Raw genomic sequence first — 18,454 nt, 5'->3', positions numbered from 1 at the left:
ATACAGCAGCTTCAGTACCAAAGAGCGAGTTTTATTAGTCAAGTCAAACGAGTTTTCTCTCTCTAAACAATGTCAAAATAATGTTCCATTTTTAGGCCATGGTTTTCGTAACCTGCCACCCTTGTCAGGACGTTTCTGATTATCCTTTCTTCTTTAGAAAACTCTTTCTGATACCACCACCATCTTCTATCCTCTTGATCATTCTATCTACTGCTGAATGAAATGGATGGACTTTTCTTAAAGAAATTCTTACAACCCACTGACTGTGTATTCTAAATTGAACAAGTTTTCCAGCCTGCTGCGTAGCTGTCTTCTTGATTTCCTTTAGGAAGTCTTCCAGCTGATACTCACCCTCACTCTACCAGAGCACACCCTTAAGTAATCTCTTCAGAAAGGGTGCACGCAACATAAAACGAATCCTTCAGGCATCTGAAACTATCATTGTTTTGCCCTTGTGTTGGACAGACAGCTTTGCTGGATCAAGAATCCTATGTTATAATAATTTTCCTCAGAAACTTCAGAACATTGCTCCTCTGTCTAATTATCTATTGCTGTTGAAGAAAATTCTCATTCGGGTTTAATTATCATTCTTTTGTAGGTGACCTATCTTTTCTCCCTGGAAGCCTCAGGTTCATCCTCAGTGTTTCAAAATGTCCCAAATAGATTGATACCTGGTGTCCCTGGATCCCTGTCCCTGTGGGTGGCCTCTTCCTAAGGAGTAGGGTCCAAGGCAGCCTGACGCAGGGTGGAAAGGCCTCATAGGTGCCTCCTGAGCTCAGAGATGAAACATCCTGGAGTTTCTTTCAGAGGACTGAAGACAAGCTTTAAGATCAGCTGCCCCAGTTCTCCAGCAACACGAACACTCAGAAAGTCATCAACACCTAATTACTTCTACTGCTCACTGCCCAAAAGCCCCCACCTCTCTGAAAACCTTGCCTCAGCCCTCTGCTCTTCCACCAAAGCCGCTTCATAGTATATAATTTAGAGGAACACTTCCCCTTCCCTCTCCTGGCCCGCCTGACTCTCCACTGGCCCTTGCAATGCTGCACTTTCTTCTCTTGAGCATGCTACACCAAACTCTGCCTCCCCTCCTGCACACCAGCACCCTCCCCACTTCCCTGTCACCTAAGGAGCAAAGCCTTCAATATGCGTTAACAAAAAATAAGGCACAGCAAAGTGTGCATTTGGATGCCTCTTTTGCCCCCTCCCCAAGACAGTCAAGCTACTTCTCAATCTTCCATCATCTCCTGCTACCTCAGCACACTTCTTTACACGTACAGTCTGACCTCTAGCTCAGGCCTCCGCGAGCTCTTCTCCCACTTCCTGGCTGTGCCTGCACCCATCCAGCCTGGATACAGCTGAAAACTATCTCTCATCACACAGCCCCCTTTCTCTGCTGCTCAAACCCTTCACCAGATGGCTGCTACATACAAAGGAGCACGGGTCCCGGCCCAGTTTTCAGACTCCAATGGCCTGGCTCACATTTACCTGAACTCAATCACTTCTCTGTTGCTGTTCAGTCGCGCAGTCGCCCCGGACTCTTTGCCCCCTCATGGACCGCAGCACTTCCCTGTAAGCATCCTAATCCACAGCGAAACTCGGCTTTTGTTTCCTGAATAGGTGCTGGACACTGAGTGCGCACCGCGTGCAGCCTGCCCCGGCATGGAGGCCTCGCAGACACCCAACCACCCATCAGAACCCTTATATTCCTCAAGGCCCAAAGCAAATGCTCCCCTCCCCAGGGCTCTCCTGCCTCCGTGTTCCCCCTGTTTATCACTGGGACTGCAGCCCATGCCCTCAATACATCTGAGTACCATAAGAAAGTTACAACAAACTTTAACAACTCTGTGACAATGTCAAACACAGGTATGATATTTGGCTCAATCTGTCCAAAAACTCTTGGCCTCACTGCTGACTATGTATCCTACAGATTCCATTTTTAGTTGTGCTTCGGGGTGGGGTGGGGGCACAGCAGGGCACTTAGTTATCTAATTCACAGACCTGTATTTAAAATATGAATAGCAATAAGAGCTGGAACACGATTCAGTAACAAGAGGATAGGGCTTTACCTTTTTTAAAGCCATGATAAATCAGAAATAAATTAATTTTTGTATTCCCTACCACAGTACAGTTTCACTGGAAAGGAGAAAAGGGTACAGACTCTTATCAAAGCATAATAGGATTCTTATACCCACCTGACATGTAGAGAAACTAAGGTTTCAAATGGCTGGAGGCCACCCACCTTGACTCTGGCAGGCAGGGAGAAACCAGGACACCCCAGGGTCTCCAGCTTTTCTCTATTCTGCTCTCCAGAAGAGGAGAGGGAAGAAGTGTCTACTGTTAGAACAGGCGTGCACAGACTTACTCTACAACCCTGTCCTTGCCTCAATCTCCTGGGCTCTTCCAGGCTCTATCCAACCTCAAGCACGTCAAGGGAGACCACCTGCTCCAGACTTTACCAGTTCATTTCATTTAGAATCTTACGTCTCTGCGGGTTTTCTCCTGTCCTTATAAAAACTGCCAAGCAGTACTAGAAAATAATGTAAAAGGGGACCAAGGCTTCTCTAAGGACCCGGCTGCTTTCAGTCAAAACAAATAAACAGTCACTGGGTTCAGACCTGCCTTCCTGCTTCTTACCTTGGACAGTTGAGCACAGGGTCCTAGACCTAAATATGTGATCCCCTCCTGTCATGCCGCTAAAAATCAACACAACACCAGGAGCCTAACTGATGACATGTCGAAATTGGAGCGTATGAAGTCCTTCCTATTGGTCAGCTGTACAAACCTAGCATAGACTCAGGGCTCCAGCAGCTTCAGACCAGGACAATACCCGCAAACTTAAAATGTAGACAAAGAAGCCAGGATGCAGTGTCAAGACATCCATTTCCAAACAAAATATTAAAAACGTGCAGCAAATGTGTTTGTTCATAAGCAACATCAATTACAGAATTTAGAAGTATGTATTTGCTTCATCTCATTCAAATCTAAAACGGTGCCACTTAAAAGCAAAGTTACCACTGAAAATGAAAGCCAACCACTTTTGTTTCAGAAGCTTCCCGGGAGCAAGAACAAACCACTATTGTTATTTAGGCACCAAAAATCACAGCTGGCAACACTCAAGCACTTTCTCTAACCAGAAGGAAGGGTAACTTACCTAGCAAATTCTGCTAGTTGTTTGGGGTCTGAGAGGTCAATGCCAGGTATCCCTCCAGGAGGAAGTTTCTTTCCTGTCATATATTCTGAATAATCGGGCGGTGAGTTCTCTCCAATGATCTGTTCTTCAACCACCGTCTCATGGTCGATATCTTTTTTTTCATCTGAAAAGCATAAGATGGATCGTCTTAGCTGAGTGAAGTTATGTGAGCAAACACATTTTAAAAACTATAAAAAGTGCTTTCATTAGCAGCTTCTTAAATGGGGTGATTTACAGCCACTATCCCTTAACCACTCAAGCCAGTCTTTCCCCTCAATCTCTTAAAATCCTGTTGCAGCCTGAGGGTCACCAAAAGTCTCAAGGCCAAAGTCAACAACTCTTCCCTGCGTTCCTTCTGAGCCTGGCGGGAAGAGCTGGCCATTATTAGTTGTGTCCTCAGCACCTAGCTCGCTCCTCCTACGCCCGCGCCTCTGGCTTACTCTCCGCTTCCCTGCTTCTCCTCCTCCCTTCTCGGAGTTCTGCTTTCTGTCCACCACACACACTTCCTGTGAACCACCAATTCTGCATGGCTGACTCAAATTCGATTTTCTGGCCTGCACCTCTTGGTGAGCCTCTTGCCTACCTCTCCAGCTCCTCATTCTTCACTCCAGCTACACTGGCCTTTACCTCAAATGTACCTTGGACGATCCACCTCATGGCCTTCGCCCGTGCAATTTTTATTGACTACAATGTGCACTCATAGCTGTCTGATTTTCGTCACCCACTTCCACTGGACTGCCAACTCTCTGAGGACAGGGATATCTGTCAGTTTTGATGCCCACGCAGCCTTCACAGCCTGGCTCAGAGCCTGCATATAGGTCTGCACGTGTGCTGAGTCGCTTCAGTCGTGTCTGACTCTTTGTGATCCCATGGACTGTAGCCCGCCACGCTCCTCTGTCCGTGGGATTCTCCAGGCAAGAATACTGGAGTGGTTGCTATTCCCTTCTCCAGAGGATCTTCCCAGCCCAGGGATCAAACCCAGGTCTCCCACACTGCAGGCAGATTCCTTGCTGCCTGAGCCACCAGGGAATGTTGGTTCTCAAATGTGTTCAAAGAATGTAGCACAACTCCACCACCACCACATCTAACAGGTTAAAAAAAAAAAAAGGAAGACGGACTCCCACAATCAATCTCCTGTATTCCAAACACCAAGTCCTATTTATCATTCTAGGTCCTATGCTGTCTGATCTCACTTTACCATACCTAGTCTTCTATTTCTCCTTGGGTCAAATTCTCTCAGGGCTGGTTGATTCTGTCACTCCAGCCTCAAGAGTCTTATCCTGAACTCCTGGATTATTTATGAATAGTAACACTCACAAACTCTTAAATCACGCTGTTTTGAACTTTTGTTGGCCTTGTCTCTCAAGTTAGAGTGAAGCACCTGGAGGGCAAAATCCCAGCCTCCTACTACGTCGGTGACTAAAGCAGAAAGCAGAATGTGCCCAACTCTCAGTGCCAACTGAGAGCTAGTGCTTCTCCATCCAACTGCTTCACCACGAAAACCACCGGAGACAACAGGCTCAGACTCTGCGCGCTTCTCCTTCCCCCACTCCTTACATTAGGGAGCATTTAAGTCATTACAAGGAACCACAGAACATCCCAGCAGCTGACACTTTATTCAATGTTTACAAGAAGACACTATTTTAATCACCGCACAGATTACCCTATGAAGTGGGCAAATTAGCAAGTTCAGTTTACAGGAGAGAGAGAGACCTGAGGCACAGAGAGCTAAGTGACTTGTTCAGGGTTAACTGGCCACTAAGTGACAGGCTGAACTCGCGAAGTCTAAGACCCTAGCGCTGAGCTGTTAAACTCAGCCTGCCTCTTGTTTGGAACTGGAACCAGACCGTGTATCCTGGGTTACCCCATGACATAGGAAGAGGCCTAAGAGAAAGCAGCTGGCTGTATTAAGGACAGGAAGTGTAGTTACCGATCACCAGTTCCAAAGCTGGGACTGCACACTAACCAGATTCTTTCATTTCTTTTCTCAGGGCTGTGATAATTCTTATACCCTCTGATCTCTTCAACTGAGGCACAGCTACTAGGACATCAACCTTCTACTGGTACCAGAATGAACTGGTGTGTAGGGAGGCTATTCCGCACCCCCCCCCCCACTGGAGTTATTTTTCTTCTCATGAAGAAACACTCGTTTGTACCTTTTTCATACGAGAAAGATGGCGAGGTCGAGAACCTCTGCTGCCCTGAGAGTCGGTGATAAGGACTACGGAAGAGTGCCGGGGCAGGGCGGTGGCCGGGTGCTTGGCATGACGGAGCCGCAAGCTCAAGCACCCCTCGTGTTGGTGCAGCACATATGAACTCTCCTGGCACTGTTCTCAGCAACAGAGACAAGGCCAGGTCTCTGCCCTCACGGGACTTGCATTCTGGCGCGGGAAGTTGTCTCAGTTTAGGCTGCTGTGAACAAAAATACTCTAGGGACTTCTCTGGCAGTCCAGTGGCTGAGAATCTAACTGGCAACGCAGGGGGCACGAGTTCAACCCCTGGTCGGAGAGCTAAGATCCCACAGGCCATGGGGCAGCTAAGCCCTCACTGCAACTGTGAAGTCCGTGTACCGTAACTAGAGAGAGGCCATGCGTTACAACTAGAGGCCCCGTGGGCTGCAACTAAGGCCCAATGCAGCCATCAACAATAAAGAAAGGTTTAAGGAACACTCCAGACTGGGCTGCTTAGAAAGAGATGGGTTCCTTACATTCCTGGATGTCAAGGTGCCAGCTCATTCAGTCCCGTCTTCGTCGTTCACCACCAGATGCCTCCTTGTTGTATCTTCACATACACATCACTGTCTCGTTCCATTACGTAATTTCTGTCTCTTCTTGTAAGAGCACTAACCCATTCATGAAGGTTTCGCCCTCAAACCTAGTAACTTTCTAGAGGCCTCAACTCCTAGTAACAGTGTATCAGGGATTGGGGCTTCAACACATGAATTCTGGGGTGACACTAAAGTCCAGTGAGGGAATATTAGATCAGAGGAGTCATTGGTTCCAACAGTCAGCATAGGGTACCCAGAGAACAGTCAGATAATTAAGAATTAGAATATAAAATATGCATAGAATAAACCTAAAAGTAGAGGCTGACAAGATTTTTATGTCTATTTTGGTAACACAGACATTACTTATCTTCTGAATCATCCATACTTCACAACTGAGCAGCATCAAGTATACTCATAATGTTGCGTAACTACTGAGCTTGCGCTTCAGCCACTCAGTCAGGTCTGACTCTTTGGGACCCCATGGACTGCAGCCCGCCAGGCTCCTCTGTCCATGGAATTCTCCAGGTAAGAATACTGGAGTGGGCTGCACTGTATCTCCAGGGCATCTTCCCAACCCAGGGATCAAATCCGAGTCTCCTGCATTGCAGGCAGATTCTTTACCATTCGAGCCACCAGAAAGTTCATGTATAACTATTACCACTATCTATTTCCAAAACTTCATCATCCCCAGTAGACACTTGCTACTCATTAAACAACCACCCTTCTTCCCCTCAGTCAGTGGTAACCTCTAGTGTACTTTCTGATTTCATGAATTTGCCTACTCTAGATAACTTTTCTAAGTGGAATCATATATTCTTTGTCCATCTGTACCTGGCTTGCCTCACTAAGCATGTTTTCAAGGTCCATTGTGTTGTAGCAAATATCAAAATTTCATTCCTTTTCACAGGTGAATAATATTCCTATATGGCATAATATGGCCTTTAGCCTATCCATTCATCTACTGAGGGCACTTGTGATGTTTCCACCTCTTGGCTACTGTGAACGATGCTGCTATGAATGAGGTTGTGCTCATATGCCATCGATTTTAGAAACACAGTTTTGCTGTAAACACAGCCACGCTCATTTGTGAATATCCTGTCTACGGCTGCTTCCCTGCTGCATGAACACATGGAGGTGCTCAGCTGCATCTGGACCCACAAAACCTGAACTCCTCCTCATCTAGCCCTTTACAGAGGAAGCCTGTTCATCTAGCCCTTTACAGAGGAAGCCTGCTCATCTCTGGTCTATATGACGGGATTTCACTCAGAAAATGGGATTAAGCTATAGTGGAATTCCCCTCTGGGAAACAAGGAATAATTTCTGGAATCGTTGGCATCAAGGAATCAATGATGGGATTTACTACCAAAAGGGACACTTATCAACAGGTCTTCGAAAACTCCACGAAAACAAAGTTCTGTTGGTCTAAGTTCTAAAGAACTGCTATGGTTACTGTATAATTTCACAATATAATGTTTATAAATTTGTATATCTTACTTATTCCCTAACAGTGTATTTCATAGAAGTTAATTTAGAGAACTCCTTGAAGGCCAGTGCACAGAAACCATAAAACAGACAATTGTTAACTATTTAACAGCATTTAAGAAAATCAACTATTCACACAGGAAGAAAACCACATTTCAAAGACTGCTAGAAAAATGACAAAAGATGCTACTGCCAGAAGAAATCAAAACATCATATGCCTCATTTACAGCAAGAACTGGACACGCACTACAGCAACAGATCACATTATGTCAATGTTTGCTATGATTTGGCCATTTTATCTGATTTTTGCAAAGAAAGTCATCAGATGCTTTTGCCAAACAGAAATTTATAAAGCTCTAAAAAGAGAAAAGCTGCATTTACAAACCACATATACGTAAGCTTCCCTCTTCAAAAAGTGTAAGTAAAAGGGAATGAAAAAGAACAACAAGAAAAAAACCCCAAAATACAAGTATTAACTCATGGGTTTTTTTGTACGATTTTATTTAAATATGTTTTACGGTTATGTATTCAAACAATTTCACTGTTTGCAATGGCCATTATTATACCCCTTCCATTTCATAATTACTGCTGAAATAGATTCACTGTATAGTGGGGGAAGATGTTAACTGATCAGCTCTGAAACACATCTAAGCAAAGCCTGTTCATTAAGTATCTAAATCTGCTTTAAAAAGTGTATGTATTTATTCTTCTCTGGAGTCTTCCTTGAGGGCAGCACTCAGTCAATTATCTCATTGTTTCAGGAGACAGGATTAATCCACAGCAGAAGTATCATCAAAATCAGTTTCTATACACCTGAATCTAACACAACACTGCAAATTAAAATGAAAACCAAGTCTCAGTATTCTTGCTTGGAAAAAAGCTGAGAAAACAAGTCACGGATTCAAAGAAGTAAGGTGGCAGGGGGAAATGTTGTACTGGGAACTTCCAGACAAAACTGCGCGTTACATGATTCTTGTACTCACTAATACTCCTGCCAGAGGCAAATGATCAAAGCTAAATGGCTTAAGACGGAAGGTGTGGAAAAGCCAACTTCAGCCAATACCATCCAGGAATGGGGTGGCACACCTTGAGTTATTTCAGCAGAAACAGCTATTCTTTCACATTTTAAAGACAGTCTTTAGTTTCTAAGTTACCAAAGCGATAGCCACTCCCAGCCTAGTTTGAGAGACAGACTCAAAACATTTAGTCAAAAAGAAATGACTAAGGAGCTAAACCATGCCAGAGGCCCAGAAAACAGAATCAGAAGTGGAGCTTCATGTGCCCTCCAAGCTCCAACCCAGCTGCTCTGCTGGCAGTGTTACTCAATGTCTCATAACACAACTTTCCTCTCCTTTCTTGCCCACCTCTCATCCCCGATATGGCCTTTCCAAAGCCCACGTCAAGATCTCTTTCCTTTAAGAGGCCTCTCACTCCTATCACTGACCAGTGTTTGGCTTCCTTAATTTATTAAAAGGTAGACCACCTAACTTATGTTGTTCTTCAGTCGCCAAGTCGTGTCTGACTCTTTGCGACCCCACGGACTGCAGCATGCCAGGCTTCTGCTAAAACAAGGTAACACATTAAATGGCAACCAGTGTGTCTGGAAAGAGGTGTGTACCTTTATTCCAAAACAAACCTTTATTCCCCTTTGCCCTCCCTCTTGGGCCTAAGGGGAAGAGTAGGTCTGAAGGCTTAACAGTTTTTAAAGAATGTTGAATAAGCAAGTAAAGAAGCACCTTCAATTACATTGTTTAAATTTAAGCTTTCTGGCCTTTCAAAGACATTATGTGAACTCTGACACTACACTAGTTGGAATCGGTGCACTGCTATCACTCATGGCTCCCTTCATATAGAAGACAGTTTATCTTAGAACTCAGTCTTGACTAAGAAAAGCTTGATTCCCCTAGAAGTCTATCCTGTCTTAGGATCAGCTGTCAGCAGTATGGCTTCCTTTTCTATCTTGATCGCCAAGAAACTCATTAAGGTTGACACTAAGATTTCCTTTTTTTCTGTGATCCTGATTTTCTGTTTTCATCCATTTCATATATTTACCTATTTCTCTACTATTTGTGGGTCACCTGGGCTAGATTTTGTTTCTCCACATCTTCCATCTTAGGCCTTTAACTTTGGTTTGACTGTTCTAGGTAACTTTTGGCCATTATTTACTCACCACTGCCACCAACCCAAACTCCACCAAAATGCATGTGTGTGTCATGCTAAGGCGCTTCACTCCTGTCTGACTCTTTATGACCCTATCAACTGTAGCCTGGCAGGCACTTCCATCCATGGGAATTCTCCAGGCAAGAATACTGGAGTGGGTTGCCACGCCCTCTTCCAGGGGATCTTTCCAACCCGGGGATTGAACCTGGGTCTGGTTCTAAAGAACCTGGCAGGTGGGTTCTTTACCACTACCGCCACCTGGGAAGCTCCAAAATGGAGCATAGCTATAACTGAGATTCATTGCTAAGCAACAAGCAAAAATCAGACACAGGCTGTTTTCCACATTTCTCCACTAACAGAGGCCTCAAGTAGGGACACTATCATTTACTGGGTACCTATTTCATGTCAGTAACTGTCACATTAATTCAAACAAAACCTTTATATTAACCTCTTGTTTCTGGCCAAAGAAATCAAGCCTCAGAAACGGGAAGTGGTAGGACTTCCCTGGTGGTCCAGTGGTGAAGACTCTGGCCCTGCCACTACCCGGGGCACAGGTTCGATTCCTGGTGGGGGGACAAAGACCCCACATGCTGCAGCACTGCATGGCCAAAAAAAAAAGGAAAAGAAGGGAAAACCAAAGAAATGCAAAGGAACGTACTCAAAGCAGCACAGTTAAGTGACAGATCCAGGATGTCAACCTAGAATCGACTGACATCCATGCCTTTCCTGACTCTCTGCGACCCCGTGCACTGTAGCCCGCCGGGTTCCTCCGTCCATGGGATTTTCCAGGCAAGAATACTGGAGTGGGCCGCCACTGCCTTCTCCAACGGCTGTAATAAATGCTTCTTTACCCTCGCCTCACCCTTAACTATTCCTTTTCTCAAAGCAGCAATAAGAGGAGAGTGGCACTGTGGGTTCCAGGCCAGGACTCAGCCCGACAGCACAGCTTGCAAGCACTCACGCAGTTCTTTCCTGAGGCTCCTCTATGTGCCCGGGACCATCTGCAGGGTTTCAGCCCGAGACTTACCACTTCACAGAAAGCAGACAGACAAGCAGCAAGCTAAAAGATAAACCAAGACAACTGCAGACGGCGCTACAAAGAAAATAAAATGGGGTTAGGAGATAAGAGTCATAAGTGCTAATTTGAAAGGACGCAAGGGCAGGCCTCTCAGAGCTGAGACTTATGGACATCTGGGATCGGAGCACTGGACAAAGAGGTGCTGCTTCCAGAGAACAAGTGCGAAGCGACAAGTTCAAGAAACTTGGGAAGGGTGGAGCATAATGGGAGCAGAGGGATAAGAAGGAAGTCTGGAAGGAAAGCAGGGGCCAAATCATGTGTGGCCTGGCAGGTTATGAGAAGTCTGGATTTTACTGAATGCAATAGTGTGTCTCTGGGATGCGTGTGTAGATATAAAACGTTAAGTTTACCAGTCTAAAATCATTTTTAAATTTACAGTTCAGTGGCGTTACGTATATCCACACCTGTTTTATTTGTAGAATTTTTAGGCAAGGGAGTAAATTCATATAATTTAAATCTTAGAAATAAAATTCAGAAAGGCATAACGTGTGACCCAATCAGATCCCCAAAAGTGAAATCCACAGGTCTGTATTTGGTCCTTGTCAAGTCTATAAAAACGTATTCAGTCTAAGAATCACAAGTAATACTACAAATTACAAGTGAGATACCGAAAAAATGCAAAATTCAAAACCAACTGTCAATTCGGAGTTGTGGCAGCAGTGTCCCTCCTTCAATTTTTTGGTGATGCTTAGAAGCGAGAAGAAAGGGGACAGAAGAGGGCTGAGCTGAGAACCGTAACCCTGTGGAGTGTCTGAAGAGTGTGTGACGCTTTGTGAGGCACTAGAAATTCTACCTGGAGCTCGTGGCTCTCCCAGAAGAGACAGGTCCACCGCACAACAGCTTCCACAAAACACTGCCTCTCTCTCCCTGCCCCTCAGCTCTTACACTCACGGGGAATAATTTACACAATAAAGAAGAGTCCATCACAACCATTTACATTAGCTTAATGTTTAATCCTATCTGAAACCACACTGTAAGACTAAAGTAACTGAATAGTTAACAAAAATTTTGCCCTACAGAGTTCCCATTATCTCACCGTGTCATGTTAAAATTGGGTAGTTTTGCTTTAAGAAATTGAGTATATTGCTTCCTTTCCTCACAAAGGAATTCATAAAGTAGAATGTCTTTGCGGTAAAGGAAATGAAAAATGCCTTCATGGGTCCTCCTACCCCAACAGGGCGTTTTACAAAGACCCCAAGGGCAGAAGCTGAGACATGCCAAGGTCAGCTCTCTGGGCACTGCCCTCTAAAGGAAAATTTGATGCTACTACTAACAAGATTCTCAAAAACCACTGGGCTTGCTGTTATTAATAATTAATCACTAGGCTAAACACAACGGGACCTACTAACACAAGACCCTTCAGACTAAGAAACAGCTCCTCTCCTGACCTGTTCACCATAAACAGGAAGACACAAGTTTACACAATATAGTCAACTAGCTTCCAAGACCTCCCTGCATCTTCCTAACCATCTGCCAACAGTAAAGAAATACTTGTTTTTTTCAATGTCCAAGTGGTGTTGCAGATGCCAAATTTTGAAAATATTGAGTACAGTGAATGGTTAATACTGTAGAATACAACTCACTAGTAAATGTTCCAGATTTAAAAATTACGAACAGTTTTCACTTTTACGCTCTTCCTATGGAAGTAGTAAGGGCAGTTTATAAACTGGTCACTAAATGTAGACCTTGAGAAATGTTCATTCTTAATTGCTTTTGCTAATAACCTGTTATGCCCTAAGTTTCCCAGCCTTAAAACAAACCGATCTTACTAAAGGAGACTTCAAAACAAATAGAAAGCCTTTTTGTAAATATTCACCCAGGAGTATAGCATATTAAAAAAAAATTATTCTTTATTTTCTCCCCAAAGCCTGAAATGTTAGTTTTAGGTAGGTCAGGAGTCCTGACCTTTCTGATACGGATTTTTCTTTTCCTCCTGGAGGAGACAGCTGTTGACTAGGGGTGGGAGGGAGGTTAATAACCAGGAGACAAAAGTCTGACAGCAGAGGCTTGTAAAGTAAGCCAGGCTTCCAGAGCCACTAGGTCAGGAAGCAGGATCTATCAGTCAGGCTGTCCTATGTAGGTCATGGGGGTGACTCGATTACTTTGGAGGGTTCTCTGGGCTTGGCTCCATGGGAGTTTACATTTACAGCTTCTTTCCGTAGTGATAAACAGCATGTTAAAAAAGGAAAAATAGCGGGTTGTCAGAACTAGTAATTTCTGGCAAACTTGAACTTTCTGAATATATGAAAGAGAAAAAATTTAATACTTTTTGACTCTTTCAATTTGCTGCTTTTAGTATCAATGGTTTTCTGGTCTTAGATGTTTTACTCAATCTAGCACAAAGCACTTCCATATTCTAACGGAAGATAATTAAAATACTTACAGCCTTGAGTGAAGGTCACATATTCTAACTACCTGAAACCTCAAGATTCAAAAGCCTTTTTGGTTCCTCTCAAAACTAAATGCTTTAAATACACAGCTTTTACTATTAGCTTTCCTACTCAACCCAGTGATTTTGTTAAGTGGTTTAGTTTTTAATAAATTCTACAAAATAGGATGTCCCTCCTAAACTATCGTGATGAACATCTAGGGGGGAAAATACATAATACCATCCCTTAAATTTAGCAATAATTAAATGTTCATTAATTATACACTAGGAAAGATGCAAGAACAAATATGGGCCTTAACCAAAGGATTATGGATATTCAAAACACAGTTAAACTGTGATTAAATGCTAAAACACGTTCCGTCGTAACTAGACCTTAATTTTCTCATCTGCAAAAATAAGCGGCTTCTGCGGTATAGTATTCAGCTGTAAAAAGTAACTAAGTACATTCTACAACTTGGAAGAACCTTGAAAACAGACTAAGCCAGACATAAAAGGCAATATAGTGTATGATTTCACGTAAATGAAATGTCCAGAATAGGCAAATCCAGGGAAAAAGCAGATTAATGGCTGGGTGGGAGTGGGGGAGAGGGCAATAGCAGCCAGTTCTTCTGGGGTGACAAAAATGTTCTAGAATTAGACAGTGGTGATGATTCCACAACCTGGTGAACAAACTAAAAAGCCACTGAACCAGGTACATGTGATGTTAATTAATTAAAAAAGAAGGGGGGGAGCAGATCTCTAGGGACCCTTTCAGAGCTAAAACTACTCTACTACAATACTAGACTCCCCTCTGCCATCCCATTCAAAAGATGCCAACCACACAGTTCAGTTACTCTTCATTTAAATGAAGATGGCATACAAGCAAAAGCAGCCCATAAAATCCAAGTGCTTTGTTTCTCATTACTTTTTTTTTAGCCAAGAGGTACTACCAATTAATAGAGCCCTGATAAACCCTACGTGTATTGTTATTTTTTAAAAGCACTTCAGGTTAACTAAACTTGAGCTTAGACCAAGGGACTTTTTTTTTTAATTCTCTTGCCTAGGATCAGATGTAATCAAGGACATGAAAGCACTGTGCATAATGCCTAGCAGTCAACACACACAGAAATTAAGCCTAACAATTAACCTGCTTTTTCTTCATCTGTTATCAGTTATCCTGTTTCATTTCTGAAGATGAAACTAAACACAGAATTTGAACTTGGGACATGTAGAGTTAATCACAAACTATTTCACTTCTCTTTGGTAATAATTCCAAACCACAAGGACAAGGAAGAGGAATAGTTTACCACAAAACATGTAAGAGAAAACAAGCAATTCTATGTTACTGCCATCAAATGTTTATAACCACCTTTATGCTGGAGCAGGCAATGGCACCCCCACTCCAGTACTCTTGCCTGGAAAATCCCATGGACGGAGGAGCCTGGTAAGCTGCAGTCTATGGGGTCGCTAAGAGTCGGACACGACTGAGCCTCTTCACTTATGCAGAGTACTGCAACATGCCAAACAGCTCTTTAAAGAAGGGGACTTTAAAATATCCCTGAAACTGTACAAGCCTGGAGCAATCACTTGCAGAGGAAGTAATGACTTTTAAGCTAACTTGATACATACCACTTCAAGTAAAGTCTACATTATCAAGCGTTCCTTCGGGTATGGAGAAGTGGGTTAGCAATTTGGTAAGATCAAATGCAGAATACGTAAAGTATCCTGGTTTGCTAACTACTTAAAGCCAACATGATCGTACTGTGAGAAAAAGTAAATACAGCTTCATGTGGTTAATGTTATCTTTACCTAAATACCTAATAATATCCTGAATTCAGCAAGTGGTGGTTTAAAACGTAACAATCGTGTCCAACTCTTTGCGACCCCATGGACTGCAACCTGCCAGGCTCTTCTATCCTTGGGGTTTTCCCGTAGAATACTGGGGTGGATTGCCATTTCGTTCTCCAGGGGAATCTTCCCCACCCAGGGATCGAGCCTGGGTCTCCTGCATTGCGATTGCAGGCGGATTCTTTACCAGCTGAGCCACCGGGGCCAGCTCTGAATTCAGCAAATTCATCAGTAACCAGCACAGCCTCCCATAATCCACTATTAATAATGGAAAAGTATGGCTTCTAGTTCCTACATGACCACTGTGCAATCATTCTGCACTACCACAAGTATACCGAAGGTATCTTTGGATAGCCTCTTAAATACTAAGATACGTCTCATTTAAATATACGGCTCCTGCGAAACTCTGAGAGTTCCACAAGGCCCTCAGAAACCCAGAGCAGCAGAGCTGTGAGCAAGTGCTATTACACTCTGAGGGCACCTCCGCTCCACTGCCAGTCCTGAGTCACAGATCCACAGAAACCTGGAGCTTTCACAGCAGATAGAACCAGACCTCCTTCAACCCAGTCTTTTTGCCTATTTCACTCGTTCTCGTGAATTTTAACAACCCTAAACACGCAACGTTCAGATTTCGAGGCTTCATCCAATTCTGAGAATATATATTAAACAGAGTGGGAGCAACTGTGGTGAAAAGGATTCTACCATTTTAATTATCCACGTACCAGATTATCTCGTCATGGCAAGATTATTCTCAACCTATTTACTATTTCAACCAAAATTTAACAAGATAGCCTGTGGACAAGGTAATAAGATACGGACAGGAAAACACTACTTACAAAGTAAAATCAAAACAGATTTACACATGCAGACTAGCCTTTTCTGCCCTTTTTTTCCTGGTCCTCGTTCAGAGCAGTGTTGAAGAGCAGAAAAGACCCTTTTCTAGAACCCCTTCTTTTCACTGGAAGTTTTCTAGCAAGACACGTGGAAACTTAAAAAAGACTCGATTTTACCAATTTAACGGCAAGCGTGCAGAACAAGTAACTTAAGAAAACAAAACTCCCTCAAGGGCGAAGGAGTCGGTCCTCTGCAAAAACCCGCGACTCCTCACCAGGCGCCGCGGGGGGAGCAGAGGCGAAGGCCCCGCCGCCGCGCGGTGACAGAAGCCCCGCCGCCGCCGAGCCCGCACACGCGAGCCCGACGCGCCGCCGAAGTCCCGCCCCGCGAGGCGAAGGGAGGCGAGCCGAGGGAGCGCCGCGCGGCCGGAGGGCGAGCGCAAGGCCGCGGAGCGCGCCTCCCGGAGCCGCGGCGGCCCCGGGGCAGGGGCGGGGGGCGGAGTCGGGCGCGCGCCGCCCCCCAGAGGAAGGCCGGAGAAGGGCGGCCCGGGCCGGGCGCGAGGGCCAGGCCGCGCCGCCCCGCCGCCACCCCCGGGGGCCTCGAGGCGGGCGGGCGCCGCGGACAACGGGCCCCGGGCCGGCCGTTGGCCGAGCGCGCCCCGCCCCGCGCGCCCCGCCCCGCGCCGCGCCGCGCCGAGCGGCCGCCCCGCCCGGGGAAACTACGCCATTGCGGCCTAGCGGGCGGCGCCGCGCCGCCGCCGCCATCTTCGCCGCGCCGCCGCCCGCCGCCCCCGCCATCTTTTGGGGCCGCCATACTTGCCCCGCGAAGAAGATGGCGGCGCCCATCACACACATAAAACATGGCTTCCCTTCAAAACAAAAACATCCCCGGGGCCGGCGCGCGCCGGCGCTCACCTGAGGACCACATGGTGACCGAGAACTCGCCCTCCAGGGTCTTGATCTGCACCTGCTTCTGCTCCCACTTCTTGTTGCCCGCGTCCGCGCCGCCCGCCGCCCCGGCCCCGCCGCCGAGGTAGCCCTTCTTGCCGCTCTTCTTGCCGCCGCCCTTCTTGACGCGGCCGCCGCCCGACGACGACGAGCCGCCGCCGCCGCCGCCGCTCTTGCCGGCCGCCGCCACGGTGACCAGCGTCTGCTCGATGTAGTCGTCGTCGCCGCCGGCCGGCGCGGGCACCGGGATGAGGATCTGGTCCTCGAAGCCGTCCTCGGCGCGCAGCCCGTCCGAGTCGTCGCCGCCCACCACCTCCTCGCGCGTCTGCACCAGGATCACCTCCTGGTGGTGGTGCACCTGGGTCGGGTCGTCGGTGACGAGCGGCTGCAGAGCGATCATGGGCGGGTGGTGGTGGTGGTGGTGATGGTGGTGGTGGTGGTGGCCCGCGTGCCCGTGGCCGCCCCCGCCGCCGTGGTCGCCGCCGCCGCCGTCCTCGTCGTCGTCGTCCTCCTCCTCCTCCTCGCCCACCACCGTGGTCTCGATGGTCTCTACGGGGATGGTCTCCACCTCGATCTCGTGCAGCTCCACGATCTCGGCCGGCATCTCCGAGCCGTCCGTGGCGATGTAGAGGGTGTCGCCCGAGGCCATGACTGAGGGCTCGGCCGCCACGGCCGCGGCGGCCTCAGCTCCGGGGCTGCGAGGAGGCGGCCGGCCGTGGGGAAGGAAGGCTGAGGGAGGAAGGCGGCGGGCGGGCGGGCGGGCGGGGGGGAGAGGGGGCGGGCGGCGGGGGAAGGGGCGGGCGCGGCGGCGGCGGCGGCGGGCTTCCCCGCCTCCTCGCCTCGGTGCGCCCCGCGCTCGCTCGGCCGCTGCTCGCCCCGGCGCCCCGCCGCGCCGCGCCTCGGCCTCCCGCTCTGGCCGCGCCTCCTCCCGCCCTCCGGGGCCGGCGCTCTCCGCTTCCCCCTGTTCCTCCTGCGCCTCCGCCTCCTTCCACACAAATACCAACTCCTCACCCCGAGCCCAGATCTCGCCGCCGCCGCCGCCGCCACACTCCGCTCAGGCTCGGCCTCGCGAGACTTCCGTGCTGCCTTGGCCCGCCCCGCCGCCTCGTCCCTACTCGCCTGCTCGCCTGCTCGCTCCTCCTCCTGGGCCAATCGAACGGCCCGTGCGCCGCAGCGGCCCCGCCCACCCAGCCCGAGTTCCTCCCGGATTGGGGGCCGCCGGGACGGCTTCCCCCCTCCCCTCCCCCCGCGCGCGCGCGCGCGCGCTGGATGGCCGCTGCGCGTGACGTCAGCGCGCCGCCGCCGCCGCCTTCGCCGCTAGTCGTGCGGCTCCCGCCCTCCGCGGTGCAACGGCAGCGAAGCCTGCCGCCCCGGGGGGCCCCCCGGGCCGCCCTCTGGAGCGGGGTGTCGACGCTGCAGCCCGCCGCCGCCGCCGCCTCGGGAGCCGGTGAGCCGTCCGCGCGGCCCCCCCGTCGCCGCGGGGGAGGGGGCCTGCGGGGCAGGGCCGGCCGAGCCGAACGCGGCGTCCCTGCCGGCGGGCCACGCGGGGGTAGATGGAGGCGCGCCCGGGGCGCCCCCCAATAAAGTCTGGTTTGACGAGTAGCGCCTCTGCCTCGTTTCTCGCGTCAGGCGGCGTTTGCTCTTGACACCCGGCTCCGGGCGGGCGACGGCGGTCGAGTGAGGGGAGAACAGGGCCAGGCGAACAAAGGCGGGCGGCGAAGGGGAACGCCGGTAGGCGGCCGCGGGCCCACATTCTCGCCGCGAGCTCCGCGGTCGC

The 18,454-nt window shown here is 48.2% G+C and overlaps 1 protein-coding gene across 1 annotated transcript in view; it reads right to left on the bottom strand.

Moving 5' to 3' along the window:
- YY1 (YY1 transcription factor) overlaps positions 1–17,832 on the bottom strand; it is a 29,614-nt gene extending 11,782 nt beyond the window's left edge. Inside the window, exons 1-2 of the mRNA XM_018066124.1 lie at positions 16,645–17,832; positions 3,155–3,317 (exon numbers count right to left, since the gene is read on the bottom strand). Of these exons, the coding sequence (XP_017921613.1) occupies positions 3,155–3,317; positions 16,645–17,326 (845 nt within the window). The 5' untranslated portion in view covers positions 17,327–17,832. The remainder of the gene's footprint in view (positions 1–3,154; positions 3,318–16,644) is intronic.

Source organism: Capra hircus, chromosome 21 (assembly GCF_001704415.2).
Source record: "Capra hircus breed San Clemente chromosome 21, ASM170441v1, whole genome shotgun sequence".
Lineage (NCBI taxonomy): Eukaryota > Metazoa > Chordata > Mammalia > Artiodactyla > Bovidae > Capra > Capra hircus.
Note: the sequence above shows the minus strand (reverse complement) of the source record. Positions and strands in the feature narration are given on the sequence as shown.